This window comes from Heterodontus francisci, chromosome 4 (assembly GCF_036365525.1).
Source record: "Heterodontus francisci isolate sHetFra1 chromosome 4, sHetFra1.hap1, whole genome shotgun sequence".
Classification (NCBI taxonomy): Eukaryota; Metazoa; Chordata; class Chondrichthyes; order Heterodontiformes; family Heterodontidae; genus Heterodontus; species Heterodontus francisci.
In genome coordinates this window covers 178,723,571-178,747,391 of record NC_090374.1, presented here as the reverse complement: position 1 = coordinate 178,747,391, position 23,821 = coordinate 178,723,571, and the positions used below count along the sequence as shown (strand labels likewise).

Here is a 23,821-nt window from a genome sequence, read left to right as displayed (position 1 = left end):
GGTAGGAGAATTAAGGGAAGGTGGGGATGTGGTAGGGGGATATGGGATTAAATGTAGGATTAGTATAAATGGGTGGTTGTTGGTCAGCACAGACTCAGTGGGCCAAAGGGCCTGTTTCAGTGCTGTATCTCTCTATGACTCTATGAATACTGTGTGCAGTTTTGGTCTCCTTATTTAAGGAAGGATGTAAATGCATTGGCGACAGTTCAGAGGAGGGTTAAGAGATTGATAACCTGGAATGAGCAGGTTGTCTTATGAGTAAAGGTTGGACAGACTGGGCTTGTTTTCACTGGAGTTTAGAAGAGTGAGGGGAGACTTGATTGAAGTATCTAATATCCTGAACAGCCTTCACAAGTTGGATGTGGAAAGGATGTTTCCTCTTGTGGGTGAATCCAGAACTAGGGGGCACTGTTTTAAAATTAAGGGTCGCCCTTTTAGGACAGAGATGAAGAGAAATTTTTTCTCTGAGGGTTGTGCGACTTTGGAACTCTGCTTCAGAAGGTGGTGGAGGCGGGGTCATTGAATATTTTTAAGGTGGAGGTAGACGGATTCCCTTGCCTAAAAAGAATCTAAGGTTATCAGGTAGATGGGCATGTGGATTTCGAGATATAAACAGATCAGCCATGATCTTATTGAAGAGCGGAGCAGGCTTGAGGGGCCAAATGCCCTACTTCTGCTCCTAATTCATATGTTCGTAACTGCCCAAATGGGAGGACAGGGCAACATCTATATATGCAGAGAAGCAGTGTTTGAAGTATAGGACACAGTATAGGTAGAGGATGAACCAGGATCTTATTAAAGGGCAGGGCATGCTCCAAGGGGCCACATGGTCAACTCCTGTTCCTATTTCTTATATTCTGACAGTGAGAATGAGAGCCAGCAAATTGAATGTGGATAGAGATATGTGGAAGAATTTACAATAAAGGTTGCTCTATTCTAATCTTTAAAAACTGCATGTTCAAATAGCTGTTCCATAAATGTTTTCCAATGGAAATATATTTTTTACACTCGCCACTGTGCTGCCCCCAAGGATCACAATCATGCACACACTACCGCAAGTATTCCAGCAAATGAAACGCTGCCAATCCTGAATGTTACTCAGCATGCTGCATGGAAAAGCACAACCATTAGATCACAGGAATAAAATTTAAAATCGACATTCAGTAACAAGGCTGGATTTTTCCCCTTGAAAGAATGAAGCAAATTTTGGGGCGGAGAGAAGGTATTAAATGAAGAAGCAACGTTTGTTGGCATTAACAGCAATTCATTCTCATGAACTGAAGTATCCAACAAAGCCACTTAGTCCAATCCAGGCAAATTGCAACAGGAATATTTAACATGCATCATGTGCTCCAGTAAAAGCAGTTTCCTCTAACAGTGAGTCACAGCACAACACAAAACAATCATTTTTCATTTAATTTTGAATTGCAAACTAATTCAATCATTAATTTTTGCAAGTACTGATTTTGGTGAGTGTGTTTTTTTTTGATTATGTGGCTATGAAGCTTTCCAACCAATCACAGTAGACTAATGGTCACAAATAGTAAGAAAAAAGATTTATGAACTCCATAAAAGGTAGTCTTTAACTGAAATCTAAACAACTTCAATCGTCAATGTGTCCATTTTGTAATATTAGTGCTTCAGATAGTACAGTTCCTTAAAAGAAACCAGACACAGTTAATCACTTTGTTACTCCAGCACCATTTTCACAATTCCTTTTCCCTAAACAAAACAAAATACGCTTCCACAAGTATACCAATTCAATGCTGTACCATATTATACAAATGTTGACTTTTGACCAACATATCTGCCATTAGAAAGATCTTGCATCTATTTAGCACCTTTCATTACCTCATGAGGTCCCAAAATGTGTTAGTCAATAAAGTATTTTTGAAGTGTAGTCACTGTTGTAATGCAGAAAAGGTTGGCACACAGCAAGTTCCCACAAACAGAAATGCAACAATGAGAAGATAATCTATTTTTATTCATGTTGTTTGAGGGAGAAACATCGTCCAGGACTCCAAGGAAAACTGTCCTACTCTTCAATTCTTGAATAGACGCTGATCCTCACTAATTTTCAGTGGCAGCAGTACAATCCATGGAGTAACAAGTTACATGGGGTACCTAAGGATCAGATTACAGAAATCTATTCTACCAACATTCCTTCTCCCTGCCCTGAAAGTTCAGAGTAAATCCACTGCAAGGCTTTATTTTTTTTCCCCCAACAAGTTGTTCAATTTCAATTATGCACTGTCCAATTATTAACAAGAAAATGGAACAGAAGGATTTGGAGCTGCCAAAATATTAATTTCTGTTTCAGAGCACAATCTTCTGGCTGGGTACATTAATGCATGCTGCAACAACAGACCCAATCAGCTGATCTTCCAGCTCACAGCTACATGCATTTCCCCCAACCGCAACACAGGGGTAAGTTTCAGCAGGAAGACTCAGTATTTCTTTTAAAGTTAGTAGCTCTGCTGGCATCAGGGTCAAGGTGGCTGCTGGCGGCATGCTGAAAGTAAGCAAAGAATGCCTTTATTATTCACCGCTGTAATTAGCGGCTAGTAGTTGGAATTTGGGGCAAGTACTTTTGGCTCGCCTGCTCAGTTGGATGCGTGATGGCTGTGTCAGAGAGATGTGATCTGCTGACTGATGCACTGCCCCCAGTAAAGGACATGAAAATTGATGGAGAACACCAAGGCTGAGCAATAGGCTTTGCACAATCTCCATCATCACTGGAGCCCTAAAGCCCTGCTGCCTCTCTATTTGCTTCTCCTCTTCTCCCTGAAGACCTCCTTAAAAGACTGATATGCTGGCAGTTACATCAAGTAGGCAGGGAGGAGGCTGTATGTAGTACGCAAACACCAGTTCATAAATCAGCTGGGCCAAATGGCCTGTTTCTTTTCTGTAAAATTCTGTATTAAACCCACATTTATGACCAAGCTTTTGCCAACCACATTCAACATCCCCTTCTTTGACTCGGCATTCATTTTTGTCCAATTACATCTCCAAAGAGCTTTGGAACATTTTTCTGCATTAAGGGGGTTATGTAAATTGAAGTGAATGTTGTTGGGATAAGGTGCAGGTGTTTCCATCTGCTATAGCAAATAATCAAGAACCCAGTGAACTGAACAGGTATAACAGTTCCAATAAAAAACAATGAGATGGATCACTAGTCAATCCAGTTTCTGGTGGTGTTGGTTGACAGAAGAACGTTAGTCTGGACAACTCTCTATTATTCTTTACCCAGGTAGCAAAGATCCCAAAGGACCATCCAAAGAGGCTGATTGTTTAAACCTTTACCTGAATGATAACACACTGGTATATCACCTTAGGTGTTCAAATCCTGAAATGGACACTTGAACCCATAACTTTTTCAACCAGAGGGGAGAATGCAACCAATTACGCCATACTGAAACTTGACAATTTACAGTTTGAGATGCACGTCAATTGTGTTTGAAAAACTACCTGCACAGAATGTTTTTAATGTTTAAAAATAAAAGCCCACAATTTAATTCCTGATAAAATTATCCCTTCATTTCTTGATTAATAGATTAACACAGTTTTGGGATCGTAAGGAAATTCAAAAACAAAAAGCCACTGGTACCAACGTGATATTCACCAATATGCTGGAAACCCCGAAATCTGAGAAAACTAGACATGGTTGCTATCACAACACTGTACAGCAGCAAAATTGACAATGCAAGGCATATCCCAGTCTAATTCCACAACATTGTGGAGAGAAATCTCCTTGGGGATGGACTGCAACTTCAGTTTGGTACCAAGCCTCTTTTAAAAAGTGTTTTGGATCACCACGGATTTTGTGAAGAGTGCTTTCCCCCACCCCCAATACTTGGAGGAAGTAGAAGCCTCCGAGCGCAATCAAAACTACAAAATTCATTGTTCAGAAATGGAGCACTGGTCCCGTGCGAGTACTTATTTGTCTAGCGTTTTCTCTCTATAGCATAAAAATTGTGTTTTGCCAGTTTCAAAGACTGACAGCACAACCGTAAACATGACGGTCAACATTAATACAAGCTCAGTTCTGATCATGCACAGTAACAACGTAACCATTTGTTCCATAAAGCCCCTGACTATTGTAACATAAAGCAACTGCTACATCGTCACCTACACCCACCTCTATTATGTCTACTTGCTTCCTCAAATATACTTTTTGAAGTAAGACTAAACTCCCTTAAGTGACAGTGGAACCTGAAGAGGTGACTTGAGAGCAACAGACAAGAAGAGCATCAGCACAATGTTAATTCAATATTGGCTTAAATGCTATTTTGACTACAGTGCACTGGCAACAGAGTACACTAAAAATACAATTAACCCCCATATGTTACTGAACCAATAAAAGGCTAACATCAATCAACACTTCATGATCATATCTCCTTCCCTCCAATTTTCTCCACTGATCTCTGGCAGTTATGTAAGCTAGGGTATGATTCCATGAATGAGGCTTCAGGTACCTTACCCAAGTAATTATTCAACAAATGGGAGGGGGCAGGAGGGAAATCATACACCAGCCTGATCCTCTCCAACTCAAGGCACTCTTTCTCGTAGTGGGTTTGCTGGATAAAAACCATGAGCAGCACCCCTGGTCAATTCTTCCCTCACTAATGATGCTGCGGCAATCCATCATTGCTCATTTAAGCAAAGTTCTGCCAAGTCAACAGAGAGGAGACGACAAACCCGGGGACCTTGTTAATAGCATAGTGCTATTTGTTTATTCTATCATGGAATACAAAAAAGTCCTGTTCCATAGAAACAAGAGCATTGCTTACAATGGGGATGAATGCACTGCACCAGAGATATGTGTAGCTTATTTAATTACTTTAGTTCATTCATTTCAGTAATTGAGTCGTTCAGTGCTTCTGCCTGGGTGTTTTTACTATGTCCTACTTAATACACTAAAATGCATGCTATTCACACCACTAGTGGTTAGCACCGCAGCCTCACAGCTCCAGCACCCGGGTTCAATTCTGGGTACTGCCTGTGTGGAGTTTGCAAGTTCTCCCTGTGTCTGTGTGGGTTTCCTCCGGGTGCTCCGGTTTCCTCCCACATGCCAAAGACTTGCAGGTTGATAGGTAAATTGGCCATTAGAAATTGCCCCTAGTATAGGTAGGTGGTAGGGAAATATAGGGACAGGTGGGGATGTGGTAGGAATATGGAATTAGTGTAGGATTAGTATAAATGGGTGGTTGATGGTCGGCACAGACCCGGTGGGCCGAAGGGCCTGTTTCAGTGCTGTATCTCTAAACTAAACTAAAAGCTAACCAGTTTTATAGTACTAGCAATTAATACCACTATTAATGATTATATATCTGGGCAGCAAAAACATTCACTAACATTCAAATTTTAAAAACTGACTTGAAACTGACGTAGGCTTAAATGCCAACAAAATGCTAAACATCTGCTGAAACGATAAATGATTACTTCAGATGTGCTGGGTGTGAAACAGGTTGTGAAAGAGCAAGCTGCTTTAATAATAACTAAGGATGCAATTGATTGATTATTCATCCATTTACAGACAGACCACAAAATTTGTATGAAACCTCAATACAGTATGTCTTAAATAGACTGAAATTAACTATCAATACCAGCAGAAAATTTTCTGAATCCATATAAATAACTGTGTGTTACTAAATTCCTTCCCCAACAGAGAAGAAATGCTCACTGACAAAATAATTGGGCTTGGAGGACCGCATATCGAGGTCAAATTCACATCCCATTGATGTTCAGGCTGGAGGAAGGGAGGGAAGAGTGCAGGAAGATAGGGACACACGAACATACAAATTAGGGGGAGTAGGCCACTTGGCCCTTTGAGCCTGCTCCACCATTCAATGAATTCATGGCTGAACTGATTACTTCACATTTCCACCTAGCCCTGATGACATTCCACCCCCTTGCTTATCAAGAATCTATCAACCTCTGCCTTAAAAATATTCAAAGACTCTGCTTCCACAGCCTTTTGAGGAAGAAAATTCCAAGGACTCAAGACCCTCAGAGAAAAAATTTCTCCTCATCTCTGTCTTAACTGGGCGACCCCTTATTTTTAAACAGTGACCCCTAGTTCTAGATTCTCCCACAAGGGGAAACATCCTTTCCACATCCACCCTGTCAAGACCCTCAGGATTTTATATGTTTCAATCAAGTCACCTCTTAATCTTCTAAATTCCAGTGGATGTTTCAAAAGGTGGACTTTTGCCTTCAGGGAGGACCCAGCACCCTAAACGTAGCTCTACTCCACCACTAAAGCACTAAAGGCTGATGGTTCCAAGCCTTTCACAGCACCAGGAAGAGAACCTCCAGTTACAAGAGGCTTCAGATTCTTTTATGAGAAGTGAAATGATGAGGTTGAAGAGCCATTTTCAGCTCTGAAGCTGATTTGCCATGAGTCAGTAACACATCAGTGCTATGTTAACTATGGTAGCTGGTGCGATAGGATGCTTGGGTCAGGGCAGCACGATAAAAAAACCTTGAAAATCAAATCAAGACAGAGCAATTAAAAAGCAGGCACAAGAAAAAAAAAACAAGCAGCCTGGAATAGAGCTGAATTTTCAGCTTTAAAAACCCACAAATCATGGAGAATTAGAACTTGCAGAAGATTCATTCCACCACTCACACGGAAAACCTGCCAGCCTCACATTTGACATATCATTTAGGAAGGTAAATAAAATACTCTTTGGATATGGGTGCCCAAACTTCAAACCTTGTGGTACTCATTACAATCAGAATAGCACTTTATTTTCACCACCATCACCACATACAGTATTACAGACAGCTTAAAGCTTAGCATATATATTACCAATTACATTTTTAAGCTGCTTTAAACGTTGGGTATTTAGATGAAGCAAACTGATGCTGAAAAGCACATTCTTGTACTGTGGGAAGAACAAAAAAATAACAACCTGCATTCACATTGCACCTTGAAGAGAAAAAAGTCACAAGGTGCTCAGGAAGCATAAGGAAAAGAAGGGTGACCAAAAGCTTGGTTAAAATAGGTTTTAGTGAGAATCTTACCAGGTGGTGGTGGAGAGGCAGAATGCTTTGGAGGCAGAGTTTCAGTGTTTAGAATATAACAGTTGAAAGCAGACAATGTTGGGACAAAGGCAGGGTGTCGGCAAAAGCCCAAAATCAGAGGAAGAGAGAATTGTGGGGGAAGAAAGAAAGGGGATAGGGATAAAAGCAGGTTACCAAGATAAGAAAGGAGAAGAATTTTAAATTTGATAATGAGAATTTTAAATTTGAAGTGCCGGGGACTGGAAGCCAATGCAGTCCAGTGATGGTGACCAGGATTCAGCGTAGGAAAGGAAATGAGCAGCAGAATTTTGAATGAGCTGAAGTTTACACAAGGCGGAGGTTGATCAGGAGATTAGTGAAGTAATCAAGTGTGGAGGTGAGGAAGGTATGATTGAGCATTTCAGAAGCAGATTGGCTGTGGTAGGGGCGAAGGAGCAAGTTGGCAATTTTTGTGAAGCAGACAAGAGGGATTGAGCAAAGTTTCTCTTCTCCAGACCCACCCTATTGTACAAGAACACAAGAAATAGGAGAAGTAGACCATATGACCCATTGAGCCTGCTCCACCATTCAATATGATCATGGCTGATCTTGGGCTTCAATTCCACTTTCCTGCCCGCTCCCCATATCCGTTGATTCCCCGTGAGACCAAAAATCTATCTATCCCAGCCTTAAATATATTCAATGATGGAGCATCCACAACTCTCTGGGGTAGAGAATTCCAAAGATTCACAACCCTTTGAGTGAAGTAATTTCTCATCTCAGTCCTGAATGATTGACCCCTTATCCTGAGACTGTGTCCCCATGTTCTAAATTCCCTGACCAGCAGGAACAATCTCTCAGCTTCTACCCTATCAAGCCCTTTCAGAATCTTGTATATCTCAATTAGATCGCCTCTCATTCTTCTAAACGCCAGAGAATATAGGTCCAATTTACTCAGCCTCTCATCATAGGACCACCTCCTCATCCCAGGGATCAATCTAGTAAATCTTCGCTGCACTGCCTCCAGTGCAAGTATATCCTTTCTTAAATGTGGAGACCAAAACAGCACACAGTATTCCAGGTGCAGTCTCACCAAAGCCCTGTACAATTTGAGGAAGACATCTTTATTCCTGCACTTCAATCCTCTTGCAATAAAGGCCAGCATGCTATCTGCCTTCCTAATAGCCTGCTGCACCTGCATGGTAACTTTGTGCATTCCTTATACAAGTATCCCCAAGTCTCTCTGAACATCAGCACTTCTCAGTTTCAAACCTTTAAAAAAAATTCCGCTTTTCTATTTGTACGGCTAACATGAACAACTTCACACTCCCCTACATTATACTCCATTTGCCATCTTGTTGCCCACTCACTTAACCTGTCTTTATCTCTACATCCACTGAGATTTCTATCATCAGCAAACCTAGTTATATTACTCTCTGTCTCTTCATCCAAGTCATTAATATATAGTGTAAATAGCGGAGTCTCAGCACTGATCCTTGCAGCACCCCACTATTCACTGCCTGCCAACTTTAAAATGCCCCATTTATGCCCACTCTCTGTTTCCCGTCTGTTAACCAATCATCTATCTATGCTAATAATACCCCCAACATCATGAGCCCTCATCTTGCCTGTTAATCTTTTATGTGGCACCTCATCAAATGCCTTTTGAAAATCCAGGTATACTACATCTACTGGTTCCCCTTTATATACCCTACTAGTTACATCAAAAAACTCAAAAAACTCCAATAAATTTGTCAAACAGGATCTCCCTTTAGTAAAACCATGTTGACTTGTTCTAATCATACTATGCTTTTCCAAGTGCAATGTTAAGACTTCCTTAACAATAGTTTCCAGCATCTTCCCAATGACTGATGTTCGGCTAACTGGCTTGCCGTTCCCGGTTTTCTCTCTGCCTCCTTTCATTTGCCAACTTCCAAGCTGACAGGACCATTCCTGAATCTAAGGAATTCTGGAAAACCATAGCCAGTGCATCCACTATCTAAGCAGCTATCTCTTTTCGAACCCTAGGATGTCGGCCATCCGGTCCTGGGGACCTATCAGATCTTAGTCCAAATTTCTCCAATACTTGTTCTTGACTGATATCAATATCCTTAATTCCCTCACTCTTTTTAGCCCCTAGGTTACTACCAACTTCTGGTATGAACTTGTGCCCTCTATTGTGAAGACAGACACAAAATATTTGTTCAAGGCCTCTGCCATTTACTCATTCCCAATGATGATTTCTCCTGTCTCTGCCTCTAAGGGACCAATGCCTACTTTAGCTACTCTCTTCCTTTTTATGTACTTATAAAAGCTCTTACAATCTGTTTTTATATTGCTGGCTAGTTTACTCTCATTCCATTTTTTCACTTTTTATCATCTTGTTGGTGGCCCTTTGCTGGTTTCTAAAACACTCCCATTCCTCAGACTTGCTACTACTTTTTACAACATTGTAAGCCTCTTCTTTTTGTCCAATACTTTCCTTAACTTCTTGAGTGAGCCAAGGATCGGTCTTCCTGGACGAGATTTTGTTTTTGAATGGAATGTACTTTATTTGTTTCTTTAAACGTTTCATTTACCGCCATACCTTCCAGTCTATTTACCCAATTAACCTTAGCCAGTTCTCCCATCATACCTTTGTTTAAGATTTAAGATTCTTGTTTGTGATTGAAATGTCACTTTCAAACTTAACATGAAATTCAAAGATATTATGAATATCATAATATTCCCAGTGGATCTTTTACTATGACACTGCTTAATAACCCTGAACATGACACAATACATGATCTAAGACAGCTTTATTGCTAGTTGGTTCTACAATGTATTGCTCCAAGAAACTGTCACAAAAGCACTCTAAAAATTCATCTTCTAGACCACTGTTGCCAATTTGATTGCCCCAGTCTATATGCAAATTAAAGTCCCGCACAATTAATACATTTTTTTTTTACACACTCCAATAATTTCCCATTTAATGTTCTGTCCTATAATATAACTACCGTTCGGGGGCCTGTAAATTACTCCCACCGGTGTTTTCTGACTCCTGCTATTCCTCATTTACACCCAAACTGATTCTACTTCATGATCTTCTGAGGCCAGATCCATTATTAATGTCCTTATGCCATCCTTTACCATTCTGTCTGTCCAAAATATTGTGTACCCTGGAATATTCATTTCCCAACCTCGATCTCCTTGCAACCATGTCTCAGTAATGGCAATTAAATCTAGATCATTTACCTCCATTCGTGCCACTAGTTCATCTATCTTATTACAGATGCTTTGTGCATTCAGATAAAGGAACTTTAATTTCATTTTTTTACCTCTATTCCCTGTAATGACCTTATTTGCCAATGTTCAATTTTGTTAAACTCTGTCGCTTGTCCCATTCCCATGAAAAACATTGTAAATAATATTCTGAATGGCACTATAAGACATTGGGGGCAGGAGAGTCCAATTACTGGCATGGCCACTTTTATTTACTACATAGGTGGGTTCAATCACTGGCTAATCCCCTTTTGGTTTATCTCATTACGGTTCTGTAGCAATTACATGTTTGTGAATATTTTATACATATATTAGACAATGATGAGGATGCCCACACTCCCATTTATCAGCCTGCAGCTGTCGCAGGCTTGAGGCTTCCACAAGAGAGTGGGCTCACACATCTTTGCTTTCTGTATTCAGTATCACATGCTCCAACATCTACGATACACATACTCAAATGGGAAATGTGGTCCACTTTTTGAAAAACTCTGCACCCATATCAAATTAAATCTTGTTTCCGGTCTTGGAGAATCTTACAGTACAGAGGGAGACTATTCAGCCCATCATGCCTGGCCAGCTCTTTGAAAGAGCTATCCGATTAGTCCCACTTCCCTGCTCTTACCTGGTAGCCCAGTAAATTTTTCCTTTTCAACTGTATATCTAACTCCCCTTTGAGAGGTATGAAAATAGCCAATACAAATAAAGAGGAAAATGAAGCTAAGCACTGATGTGGCTCTCGTTACACATTTATGATGATTGGTTTGGATCACTCTGGTGAGTATGGCCACCCAAAGAAGTACAAAGAAAATTTGGAGAACTATTGGAGCTGACCAAGACAGCCCTTGGCAACCAAGGGGGTTTTTTTTTTAAAGCCCTGATCGTAATATAGTGATTCTTGCTAGAAAGTGAACACATGGATGTAGGACCAGCACATGGTCTAGCTTGGCTGTGACACTCAGATGACTAAACTGACAATAACACATCTCAGCTCACATATAAAAAAGGGCCACTGGTAAGAGAAGGACTTCCAGCTGCCCACAATACTATACCACTGCAGCATGAGTCAACATCGTCAGGTACGATGATCAATTTGGTGGGGGGGAAGAAAGGAGATGAAGCTAGCACTAGGCAACATAGACATTATTGGGACAGACCATACATAATTAACAATTACCACTAAATTAAAATCAGTCTTGCAAAGTGTCACTCTTTGGGATGTTTACGCAAGTTCCCAATATCCTTGCTATCTGAAATGTCACGAACATCTCCCCAATACTAGTAGCTCCATTTATAAGTAAATAAAGTCACTAAGTAAACAAAATATACATCTACTGAAAATAAATTCAATTTCTCTCTTCAAGTTAGCCAGTTGTAAGCACCACTTATATAAAAAAAAACAACCATTTAATGCCCTTGACTCAAATAGGTGCAGTCCTATTTGGTAATCTATCTGGGGAGCCACAATCTAAAGCTGTTTCAATTTAGAATGTTGCAATGCAGGAGAAACTTTACACTCAAGCACAAGATTCAGATTAGAAATTGCATGCAAATCACTCCCCTAGTTTGTAGTTACTTAGGTAAAACCCCAGCAGTTTACCCTCCCCCACTATACTTAGAACATATTTTGCATAAAGATCACTTAAGTACCAGATTTGACAGTGAATTAGAACTTAGTTCCTACAGTCTTATGCTTCTCGATGATGTGGCTGCAATAACACTTTGTGTCACACATGCACAAACTGACTATGACATTTTCAGTCAACATGTATTTTATTTTCTTAGTAATCTGTTGGGTTTATAATTGGAATTGCCAAAATTGGGGAGATGTTAGTGACATTTCAGATAGCAAGAATATTGGGAACTTGAGTAAACATCCCAAAGAGTGACACTTTGCAAGACTGATTTAATTTAGTGGTAATTGTTAATTTTGTATGTTTGGTGCAATGCTGCTGAAGCTGCCTAGTGCTAGCTGCATCTCCTTTCTGCACCGCCCCCCTCCGCCCGCAATGACCATCTTACGTGAAGATGTTGACTCATGCTGCGGTGGTAAAGCATTATGGGCAGCTGGAAGTCTTCTCTTACCAGTGGCTCTTCTTTATATGTGGGCTGAGATGTGTTATTGGCAGCCTAGTCATTTGTGTGTCTCAGCCAAACTAGATCTTGTGTTGATCCTACATCCACGTGTTCACTTTCTAGCAAGAATCACGATTTAACGAGCAGGGCTTTAAAAAAACCCTTGGATGCCAAGGGATGTCTTGGTCAGCTCCAATGGGTCTCCAAATTTTCTTTACACTTCTTTGGGTGGCCATGCTCATCAGAGTGATCCAAACCAATGATCATAAATGTGTAACGAGAGCCACATCACTTTGCGAGCTCTTAGCTTCATTTTTGGTATAGGTGCCTGATAATATGTTATTTGAAGAAATGATTTAAACTTATACAGAACCTTGTTTAGACCACACTTAGGATTGCTAAGCAGTTCTAGTCTCCATATTACAAGAATAATACAGAAGCAGCAGAGAAAGTTGAAACAAAGATTTAGAAGGATGTTACCAGAACTGAGAGGGTACAACTATCAGTCAAAACTGAACATGCTGGGATTCTTCTATCTAGAAAAAAGACCAGGAGGTGACCTAATTGAAGTCTTTAGATAGGAGTTCAATAGGGCAGACATAGACAGGACATTTCAACTTGAGGGAAGAGTCCAAGATCTATATATAAAAAAAGATGATTAGTTAATAATAAATCCAATAGGGAATTCAGAGTATCGTGAGAATGTGGAACTCGCAACCATGTGGAGTGGTTGAGTCGAATAGCATTAATGCATTTCAAGTAAACTAGATAAATTCATGAGGGAGAAAGGTATAGAAGGACATGCCGATAGGAATAGATGAAATAAAGAGAGAGAGGAGTGTGTAGAGCACAAACAAGTCTGGACCTGTTGAGCCAAATGGTCTGTTTCTGCGCTGTAAATTCTATGTAATTTTATTTTTTAAGTTGTGAAGAGGACATAAGGAGCCTGCAAAGAGATATAGATAGGTTAAGGGAGTGCGCAAAAATTTGGCAAATGGAATATAATGTGGACGTGCTGTACTTGGATGTCCAGAATGCATTTGACAAGGTGCCACATCAAAGGTTACTAAGCAAAACAAGAGCTCATGGTGTAGGGGGTAATATATTAGCATGGATAAAGGACTGGTTGGCTAACAGGAAGCAGAAGCAGAGAGTAGGGATAAATGGGACTTTTTCAGGTTGGCAAGCTGGAACTAGTGGAGTGGCACAGGGATCAGTACTGGGGCCTTAACTATTTATAATTTATATCAATGATTTGGATGAAGGGACCAAATGTATGGTAGCTAAATCTGCTGATGATAGGTAGGTAGGAAACTAAGTTGTGAAGAGACATAAGGAGTCTGTAAAGGGATATAGGTAGGTTAAATGAGTGGGCAAAAATTTGATAATTGGGATATAATGTGGGAAAATGTGAAGCTATCCACTTTGGCAGGAAGAATGAAGCAGCATATTACTTAAATGGAGAGAGACTGCAGAACTCTGAGACACAGCGGGATCTGGGTGTCCTGCTACATGAATCACAAAAGGTTGGTTTGCTGATACAGCAAGTAATTAGGAAGGCAAATGGAACATTATTGTTTATTGCAAGGGGAATGGAATATGAAAGTAGAGATGTTTTGCTACAGCTGTACAGGGCATTAGTGAGACCACATCGGGAGTAATGTATTCAGTTTTGGCCTTATTTAGGAAAGGATAGAAGCCGTGCAGAGAAGGTACACTCGACCGATACCTGGGATGGGGGTGTTATCTCATGGGGAAAGGTTAGACAGGTTGGGTCTGTATCCATTGGAGTTTAGAAGAATGAGAGGTGATCTTACTTAGACATATAAGATCCTGAGGGAACCTGACAGGGTGGATGCTGAAAGGACGTTGCCCCTTGTGGGAAAGACTAGAATGGGGGGACACAGTTTAAAAATAAGGTGTCACCCATTTAAGCCAGAGATGGAGAAATTTTTTCTCTGAGGGTTGCGAATCTTTGAAATTCCCTTCCCCAGAGAGCAGTGGAGACAGGGTTATTGAATATTTTTAAGGCAGAGGTAGATAAATTCTTGACTAACAAGGGAGTCAAAGGGTATCAAAGGCGGGAAAGTGGAGTCGAGGCAACCATCAGATCAGCCATGATCTTATTAAATGGCGGAGCAGGCTCGAAGGGAATGAATGGCCTATTGCTGCTTCTAATTCGTATGATCATAATAGTGACCCAGAGAGGGACTAGCAATGTGCTGGTGATGTATCAGGACATCAACAATATACCATGCATGCTCCTAGCGCAGCACTGCCATGTTTACTGAGACTTGCTAAGAAATAGATCATCTTGGCTCCCAGTTTACACTTGGCACTTTGCATTCTACATTCATCTGAGTACTGGTTGTGGGAGATCCAGTATCTGGGAGCCAATGTAAAAGTATTTTAAGTTACAAACTGAAAAACAAACCGACCAATTAATTATGCTAAAATGCAACGCGTTTCAAAACTGCAATAAAAATGTAAATACTGCATCTATTGTATTCCATCCGCATTGCATTACATCCACTTTTTACCATATATTCCCTCCCAGGTGCTCCTCCCCAGCCCTGAGCATCTTCACAACTGGTCAACCAGCCTAAGACATGAAGGCAAGGCTGGAATGTCCCACTAATGATGCCAATGTTTGCCAAGCCATCAACAGGAGATGAGGAAGGTGCAGGAAGCTCTCCTCTTCAGAGGCAAGACATTGTTACAAGATAGGCCAGCTAAGAAATGCCGTTCCACCTCAAAAAAAGAACAAAGGTCTGCCAGCTACATTTGTGATCAGTTAAGCATTAGTCAAATATGTGACCAGACCCCACATATCACACAAGTTATATTAACTGCAACCTAAAGTCAGCTCCTCTGTACTTTCAATACACATTTATTGCGAATATCGAAGACACACTGAAATATAAATGGCGCTGTATTCGGATTGCACTAACTGACTAAAATAGTCTGTGATAAACAAGTTGATAAACCTGTTCTGTTATATAACCCCTTTCACAAAGAATGCAAATAGGTTGTGTATTGTTCGTGGTGTTGCAATACAAAACAATTATTCACAAAAACTAAAGAACACTAATTTATTGGACAAGACCTTACTTTTACTCTGTAACTGTCTGAAATTATGTTCTGAATGGGTGGAAAATAAAATCAATGAACCAGAAAGAAGGACCTAAATGAAAGAATGAGCATTTACATAGCAGTATTTGCCAAACTATTTGCAAATGCCTTAAACAGGCATGCATCCAAATGTTGAAACCAACTGACCAACACAGCATTCAAAGTTCGTTAAAACTGAAAAATTGGTAAAGTTAGTTTAAATATATATGAAATCAGACTTTGCAGCAATTTGGTCAGTATCCTTATAAATAGGCAGAATTTTCCTTCAATCTGAACAAGCTGTCTTAAGAAATTAATGCTGCCAAACAGAATTAAGTAGGCGATTGACTAATTTGGGAATGGAATCAAGCATTCACTGGTGTTTATTATAAAAACTTCATTCCTGGGACAGTGCACATTCAAATAAGCCAAAATCTTCCATTTTCATCCTGACCCCTTCTCCACCTAATCAACCCATAAAGTTGATTGAAGATTAGTAAAATGACTATCTTGAATGTGTTTCAAAATTATTTATCAACTCACACAAGAAGAATTTGGCCAGCTTTGCTGTTCCAGTAAACATTTAACTGCACGGGAAACCTGCATGTTTTGTCTGCGTTTTAGAAGAAAATTCAATCTGGTCTCCACTTCAACATAATTTATTTTCATTGAATTTGAAATTAACACACTTGAAAATTAGATGTTAGAAAAACATCAAACCAAATTACCCTTCAGATTGCATTTAAATTGCAAAAACATACATGTTGGACCAAAGTTCAAACAGTGTGACAAAAGTTGAGTTTTAGACCTTCTTACCTGTTGCTGATGATTGTGCACTGGCATCTTTGGCCAGAGATTGGGGCACACTCGACTGTTGCTGACTGGAGCTTACTTCAGGTTCGGCACTGATGGATGGGGACAGAGAGACCTCACTGGAAGGCCCAGTCTTTACCATCTGTGCTCCCATGTCTTCGGAAGCATTCTGCTCCTCTTGGCCAGGAAGCTGGAGGGCCGACAGTGGAATATTGATCTGCTGGTTTCCTCCTGATGTACTGACCGGCATCTGAAGAACTAATTTCTGCCCAGTTCCTTGACCTCCATTCAACTTCCTCTGTGAAGTCGTGCAACCCCGTCCAGACTTTGTGCCCACTGCCCTAGAGGAGGCTGGTGGAATGACAGAAATACCCTGTGAGTCAGTCTTTTCAGGCACTTGACTTGCAGGAAGGAGGGCTGAAGATTTGCTCGGCCCCAAATAGGAAGCAGGACCAGACTTTGAGTTGGATCTCAATGTGACAGATGAACTATCATTGTCGACAGTGATTTCTGCATTTGTCACAATGTAATAGTCTTCAGGACCCTCCTGCTTGATCTTTTTAACAATAACCTCATTACTGTTCTCATTAGCAAGGTGGTTTGGAGAGTCTGGTAAAAGCAAAGGACCTGCTTCTCGCCTTTTCAGAGAATTTTTTTGTAGCCGAGAATCATAGTCACTATCTTCATCAGTCACCGAAGACTCGCATGCCATATGAAACAAGTCACCTTCGTCATCATACTCTTCCACGTTCTCGTCAACTTCCGAATGTTCACTGTATGAAAAGTCACACGAATCCCTATTCCTGGGACACTCGGCCTTTCCTTTTGAGGACCTAGTAAGGTATTTCTCTGCTGGGCTTTGCTGGGCCTCTGACGACATTGCAATAATGCTGGGGCTATCTGAGTTAAAGCTTCTACTGTCCTGAAAACATACTCTGTCCTGGGAGCCTGCCCGACAAGTAACAGCCAGTGGCCAGTGATAAGCATGGCCAGCACCACAACCCCACATTGCAGTGAGGTTTCCATGGGCCCCTTCGGTCAACAAATGCTTCAGATTTGGAATGAGGCTGCATATGGTTCCATGACTGTGAGCCCAGCTGACCAGTTTGGACAGATTTTCTGAAGACGTGTGAAGACAGTCTTCCATCTTGTTGGGCTCTTACTTTTAATAGTTAGTGTCCTAGAAGAGAAACAAGGGAAAAGAGAGACATCAGACTGGGCTGCTGTAATTGCACAACTTCATGTGACTCGAAGTGCACGCTAACTTACTGTATCAAACTAGTTTCTTCAAGGGTTCATGCCAAAATAAGATTAGATTTAATAATTATTTATCAGCGATTAATTTTGATTCAATTAAAACAGAACTAGACAGATTTAGGCCAACACGTCAAATATTGGCTGGAAATCACACCACTGGCGACATTATTTCTGTTACATTGCTGTGACCCTCATATGTACTCCACTGTACTGGGCAATTAGATTTAATGTGCTATAATTAAATTTTCATTTTTTGTCTACTCAAGATAGCACTTTGTTCTATGACTCTAAGCTATTCTCACTGAAGGCTGTAGCCCTCTCCAGTCAGTCAGGAGGCAAAAGTGATCATGGGATACCATTTTAACTAATTACATTTAAGATTCCAATCTGTAAACTGGTCACAAAACGAGATAAGCTCTTTTTAGTATTTTGCTTCGTGTTGCAGTTCGGGTGAGCTGAAAAAAGGCACAAGCAGAACGTGCTACTCAAGACCAAGTCTTATCCATGGATTTACCTCTCGGCCATTCTTTTCTAACAAAGTATTTTCTTAATAAAATGGGAAACCTGAAAATTTGTGACCTTTTCAAAATAATTTTTAACTAAGCACTTTGGGGCATCCTGATCTATATAAAGAAGCTATAATGCAAGATCTTCATACACTACACAACGAATGCCTCTACTGAATCTCATGGAGTGGAAAAAACATGTGATTAATTAATTATATTCATTAATGCTTGAAGGCTAATCTTCACTCAGTACAAAACTATGAAAAGTAGGGTGACTGTAGTGTTCAGCAACACAACGTCAATCTTTTAGGAATTGACAAAAATAAATACTGATGCATTCTACCTATGTTACAAAAATTACTAAGACACAGGTGCAGCTCCAAGGTGAATACACAAAATTTCAGGATAAATAAGTTCAGGCTACAATCACAGTTAATGCTGTAAACCTCTTGATTTGTGTCACTGCCTTTCAACAAATTTATTCCCATCCATTCCTGCACATCTAAAATGAATTTTACCGAACGAACAAAGGTAGTCAAGTGAAAATTCAACCATAACATCCTTCTCTCAAAAACCCCACAAGGTTTTCTTTTGCGCTATGCATTCTTCCATTCCTTACAAAGTATGGAACTATGGGCTGTGCATTTGTGGGAAAGCAATGCTTAGGAATTGCTACATTTCTAGTGCAAAATCTGTAAACAAACTATCAAATATAAACACAATATTACTGAATGCTGCTGCATAAATTGCTGGGGATTGATTATTTCAATTGAATAGAAACCAGACATTTTTGTTGCTTTTGCCCCTTTTGTAAAGAGGTTTGCATCACCTTACCATATGCACAACTGCAGCATATTCTTTACTATCACAACTTTGAACAATGGGAAAAAAGGGACTAAAGTATGAAATAAACCTTCATTCTCCTTCCATCTTTCAGCAGTGCAAGAATTTCCAACCTAAATTAGTATTGCACATGATAGGAGGTTATTATCCTATACACAAAAATTGCTAAATGATAATTTAATATTGACTCAAAAATATACTCTCTCTCATCATCCAGAGCAGCAATGTTACCACTGGGAAATTAACTCTTCCCATCAAGTGGCAGCATCATAGGAACAAAAGTAGGCCATTCAGCCACTCTTGTCTGTGTTGCCATTCAATTAGTTCATGGTTGATCTGTATTTTAACTCCATCTGCTTGTCTTGGTTCCTTGCTTAACAAAAATTTACCAATCTCAGTTTTGAAATTTTCAACTGACCCCCAGCCTCAAAAGCTTTTTGGGGGAAGAGTTACAGATTTCCATTATCCTGTGTGTGAAGAAATGCTTCCTGGCATCACCCCTGAATGGCCTAGCTCAAATTTTAAGGTTATACCCCCTTGTTCAGGCCTCCCCCCCCACCAGAGGAAATAGCTTCTCGCTATCTGCTCCATCAAATCCTTTAATAATCTTAAACATCTCAATTAGATTACCCCTTACTCTTCTATACTCAATGAAACATAAGCTTAGACTAGTCCCCTCCAACTATCAGTTTAAGTCATTTATTTTACAGAACCATCCTTAAATGGAGTTAGGTCTAGTTATCAACAGTTTGGTTTATTGTAGTACCTATAATATAGTACAATGAGTCAAGACGCTTTACCAGGAGTATTTTCCAACAAAATTGGACTCAGAGCCACATAAGGAGACAGTCAAGTGACCAAATACTTGATGAAAGAGTTGGGTTTTAAACAGTGTCTTAAAGGAGGAGAGATAGAGCCAGAACAGGCCTCGTCAAGATTGTGACATAAAGAGGCGACAGGAATGGGGCAATTCCCCTGCTCGCTCATCTCTCACGCCAGTTTACAACTTGTAAAATTCATCCAACTGTGCCAAGCAAATTCAGCTGACAAGCGGTCCAGGGTTCAAATTCACAAACTTCTAGCAGGCAGGTCAGCTCATTAAGCTACCAGACCAGAACAGATCTACAGGTTTTGAGGGGGGGGGGGGGGGGGGGGGCGATGGAGCTTTGAAACCCATTTTTGATAATCTTTCAAAATTATATGACGTAGATAACAGTAAATATAAACATTTACAGCTTACATTTCTATTGCAGTGCTCAGAGAATCCTCTCAGATTGTTGAACAGGACAGAGTGTTATATTATCACTTTAACAGTGATATCCCTTTAAGAACTGTGCTAATGAGCTACGTACCAGAATGTAGTCAGCTAGAAGCCACAGGCACTCTGCACTACAACACCATGGATAAAGGTTCTGCATTTAGTTTTCTCAGCATTGTATGTATTAGTTTTAGCTGTTAATAAACCTTCTAGAGATCTTCTGGAATCCACGTACCTCATTGTGGTGCTTAAGATAACACAAAGAAACACATGACACAGTGGCCACAGTGGTGTACAACGGTGATTGCTTTCTTTAAGAGACAAGATACAAACTTGACCACAGGTGAAACAGCAAAAAAGATTTAAAAGCAGTACCAGAAGTCAGAAGTTGCTGTAGTACAGAAAACAGAAGAAAATAAGGCTTACTCACTCCACAAATTAAATATATTTGAGCTGTTTAAGTCCGGGCAAGCAGCCCGGATTGTTGGAAATTAATGGTACAACCAATAACTACAAAGTTAATTGCATATAATGGGTCACCCATCCCTTGCAGTGGCACACTAAATGCAATGCAGCTATGGCAAGTCGGCATGGAAACCACAAATATTTTACCTGGTAGACACAAGCAGACTAGCATTGGCAGGAATACCAGTGTGTACGAACCTCAACATTGTGACTATCCACGAGATCACCGAGGTACCCATTACAGCAGAAGAGACCAAGGGTACCCACATTAAGTCCAAGATTTACAATACATGTACCCAGACAGATTTGACGCCATAGGAGATTTCAAAGGCGATGACGTACTGCAGCTCAGAGAGGATGCAATTCTGCCAACTGACCCTCCCAGAAAGTGCACATACAAGAAAAGCTTAAGCACAAGCTGGATGACATGGAACGGAATGGCATCATCCATCTAAAGCATCATCACACAGACTGGTGCAGCTCAATTATGTGTACACTAAAGAAGGATGGAGCTATCAGGGTGTGTCTAGATCGGAGGCATCTAAACCTTTCCCTAAAGAGATGCCCCCACAAGATTCCAACACTAGAGGAATTGAATCCCAAGTTTACAGGAAACAAATTCTTTTCCCAGTTGGATGCCAAACATGGATATTGGTCGGTACACATCTCAGGAAGTCACCACCTTCACAACACCATTTGGAAGATATTGCTTCCAGAGACTACCTTCAGCTCATCTGTCAGTCAAGATCTGTTGCAGCAGCATATGGACCGAATTATAGAAAACATGCCTGGATGAAAATGCATTGCCAGTGATACTGCAGTAATGGGCAAAACCAAAGAAGAGCATGATCGAAATCTTCATTCACTGATGGCAGTAGCTCATCGCAAAGGGCTCGTTTTTAACAGCAAGAAGTACCAGATGAATGCAAGTCAGATCAAGTTCTTTGGTTCTACCTATTCAGGTTGCAGAATGCAGCCTGACCCAGGCAAAGTCGAAGATGTAAGGTATATGCCTATTCCACAAGGCAAAGATGATCTACAGAGATGCCTTGGATTTTTCAACTTCTTGGCACCACACATTGCAAATGTTTCTGACAAAGTATCATAATTGAGAGAGCTCCAGAAGAAAGACGTACCATATGTATGGCAGGAGGACCATCAGCATATGTTTGAATCTCTCAAACAAGCATTGTCAGCAGAAGCCTGTACCCTACAGTACTATGATCCAAGGAAGACGACAATCCTGGAAGTCGCGCTGCACTAAAAGGGCGAGGAACGTGCATCCTGCAGGATGGCAAACCAATTGCATTCAAATCCAAAAGCTTACCCTCAGCACAATCCAATTACTCAAACATAGAGCGTGAAACACTTGCTCTGGCGTTTGAGATCACCGACCTGTTTGGTAAGCAGTTCACTGCGCTAACCGATCATAAACCACCAGAGATGATCTGGCGCAATCCACTGACAAGCACACCACCTTGACTACAGTGACGTTTAGTGAAAGTACAGGGGTACGACTTCGACGTCTGCTAAAAACCGGGTATCAAAAGGATTACCTTGGATATGCTGAGCAGATTTCCAAATCTGAACAAGAATGAAGAAGTCCCACTGGCTCTACAAGTAGACAGCATGGACACTGAGCTGTGCTCAAAATCGACTCATTACATTTTGGTCAGCACAAATGTGACCAACTGCAATCAGAAACTGCCAATGATCCATAACTGAAGGCACTGTGGAGAGTCATCATAGAAAGATGGCCTGATGCTTTTGGTCTTATAGCTATGAACTCAGTATTGAGGGGCGTAACCTTTAATGGAAAACAAGTGATTGTGCCCAAAGCTCTGCGATAGGACATCTTGTCACAACTTAACAGAGGTCAAATGGATTAGAGTAAATGAGATGACTGGCATGATGACTGTTTATTGGCCAGGGATCAACAATGACACCAAAAAGTTAGTGAGGATGTGTGAGGCTTGCCAGAGCCACCAACCACAACAACAAAAAGAACCTCTACGCCCTTATTAGATTCCGTCAGTTCCTTGGTCCAAAATCACCACTGCTCTATTTACCGTGAATGGAGACGACTTTATCTTAATCAACCATTATTTCGCCAAATTTCCAATTGTCAAACAGGTAAAAGATACTTCAAGTGCAACCGTTGCAGACACTTTGAGCGCCACAGTTTGTTCAATGCACCTGAAGAAATTATTTCTGACAATGGGCCACAAAATACGGGCAGACCTTTCAGCGATGTGTGTGCCAAATGGGGTGTATACCATTTGACGTCCTCACCACATTACCTAGATCTAATGGTCTTGCCGAGCAAATGGTTCACACACTTAGCCTGAAATCTAGGACAGCGAAACAAGATTTTCGTGTTGCCATGTTACACCTCGGAGCTACCTCTATGGATATGGGCTTACCATCACCAGCAGAGATCATGTTTGGAAGGCAAGTGAGAACAAGTCCGCCAAGCCATCTGTCCAAATTCTCCGAGATACAGCTCGAAAAACCAGAGAATGAAAATGGTGCATGACCGACATGCAGGGGCGGAAATACCTCATCCACACGTAGGACGAAAGGTCAGGGTCATCCACCCCACAAGGAGAACATGGTTACCCGCAGAGGTATCCAAAGTATGTAGGGAGCCTAGGTCTTACGAGGTTACAACACCCAACGGAGAAATGTTGAGGAGGAACCAAAGCCAGTTAAGAGAAGCGTGCAATACTCCAATTGCGCACAGCGCACTTGAAAGAACACACTCCGACGATGAGGGTGTGAGGGAACAACAGGACAAAAACCAACACATGGACAACATGTCTGAAAACCAGGAACAGCCAAGGATCAAATCCACAGCCCCAGGAGGTTATACTGTAACAAGATCTGGGAGAGTTGTTAAATCACCAAAACGATATATGGACTCTCAAGCTTCTGCACTCAAATTGTACAATCCCTATCTTTATATTTGTAAATTTTATAACCTCTATCCCTCTGTAACCAATTGATATTACCCAATTTTGTGTTTTTTTACTTGTGGCATGCCAGATTTACCTTTGGGAAAAAAAGGGGATGTTGCATTTTTGCTTTGAGAGTGATGTTCCTTTAAGAACTCAGTATGCTAATGATTTAAGTACCAGCATGTAGTCTTGTGACCATAAGCCACAGGCACGCTGCACTCTAACACCCTGGATAACGGTTCTGTGTATAGTTTACTGAGCATTGTATG

At 40.7% G+C, this 23,821-nt stretch overlaps 1 protein-coding gene across 1 annotated transcript in view; it reads right to left on the bottom strand.

Moving 5' to 3' along the window:
* The window catches only part of LOC137368849 (uncharacterized protein KIAA1958), a 114,942-nt gene that overhangs the window by 60,776 nt on the left and 30,345 nt on the right, over positions 1–23,821 (bottom strand). The window contains exon 2 of the mRNA XM_068029056.1: positions 16,270–17,446. Coding sequence (XP_067885157.1) covers positions 16,270–17,413 — 1,144 coding nt within the window. The 5' untranslated portion in view covers positions 17,414–17,446. The remainder of the gene's footprint in view (positions 1–16,269; positions 17,447–23,821) is intronic.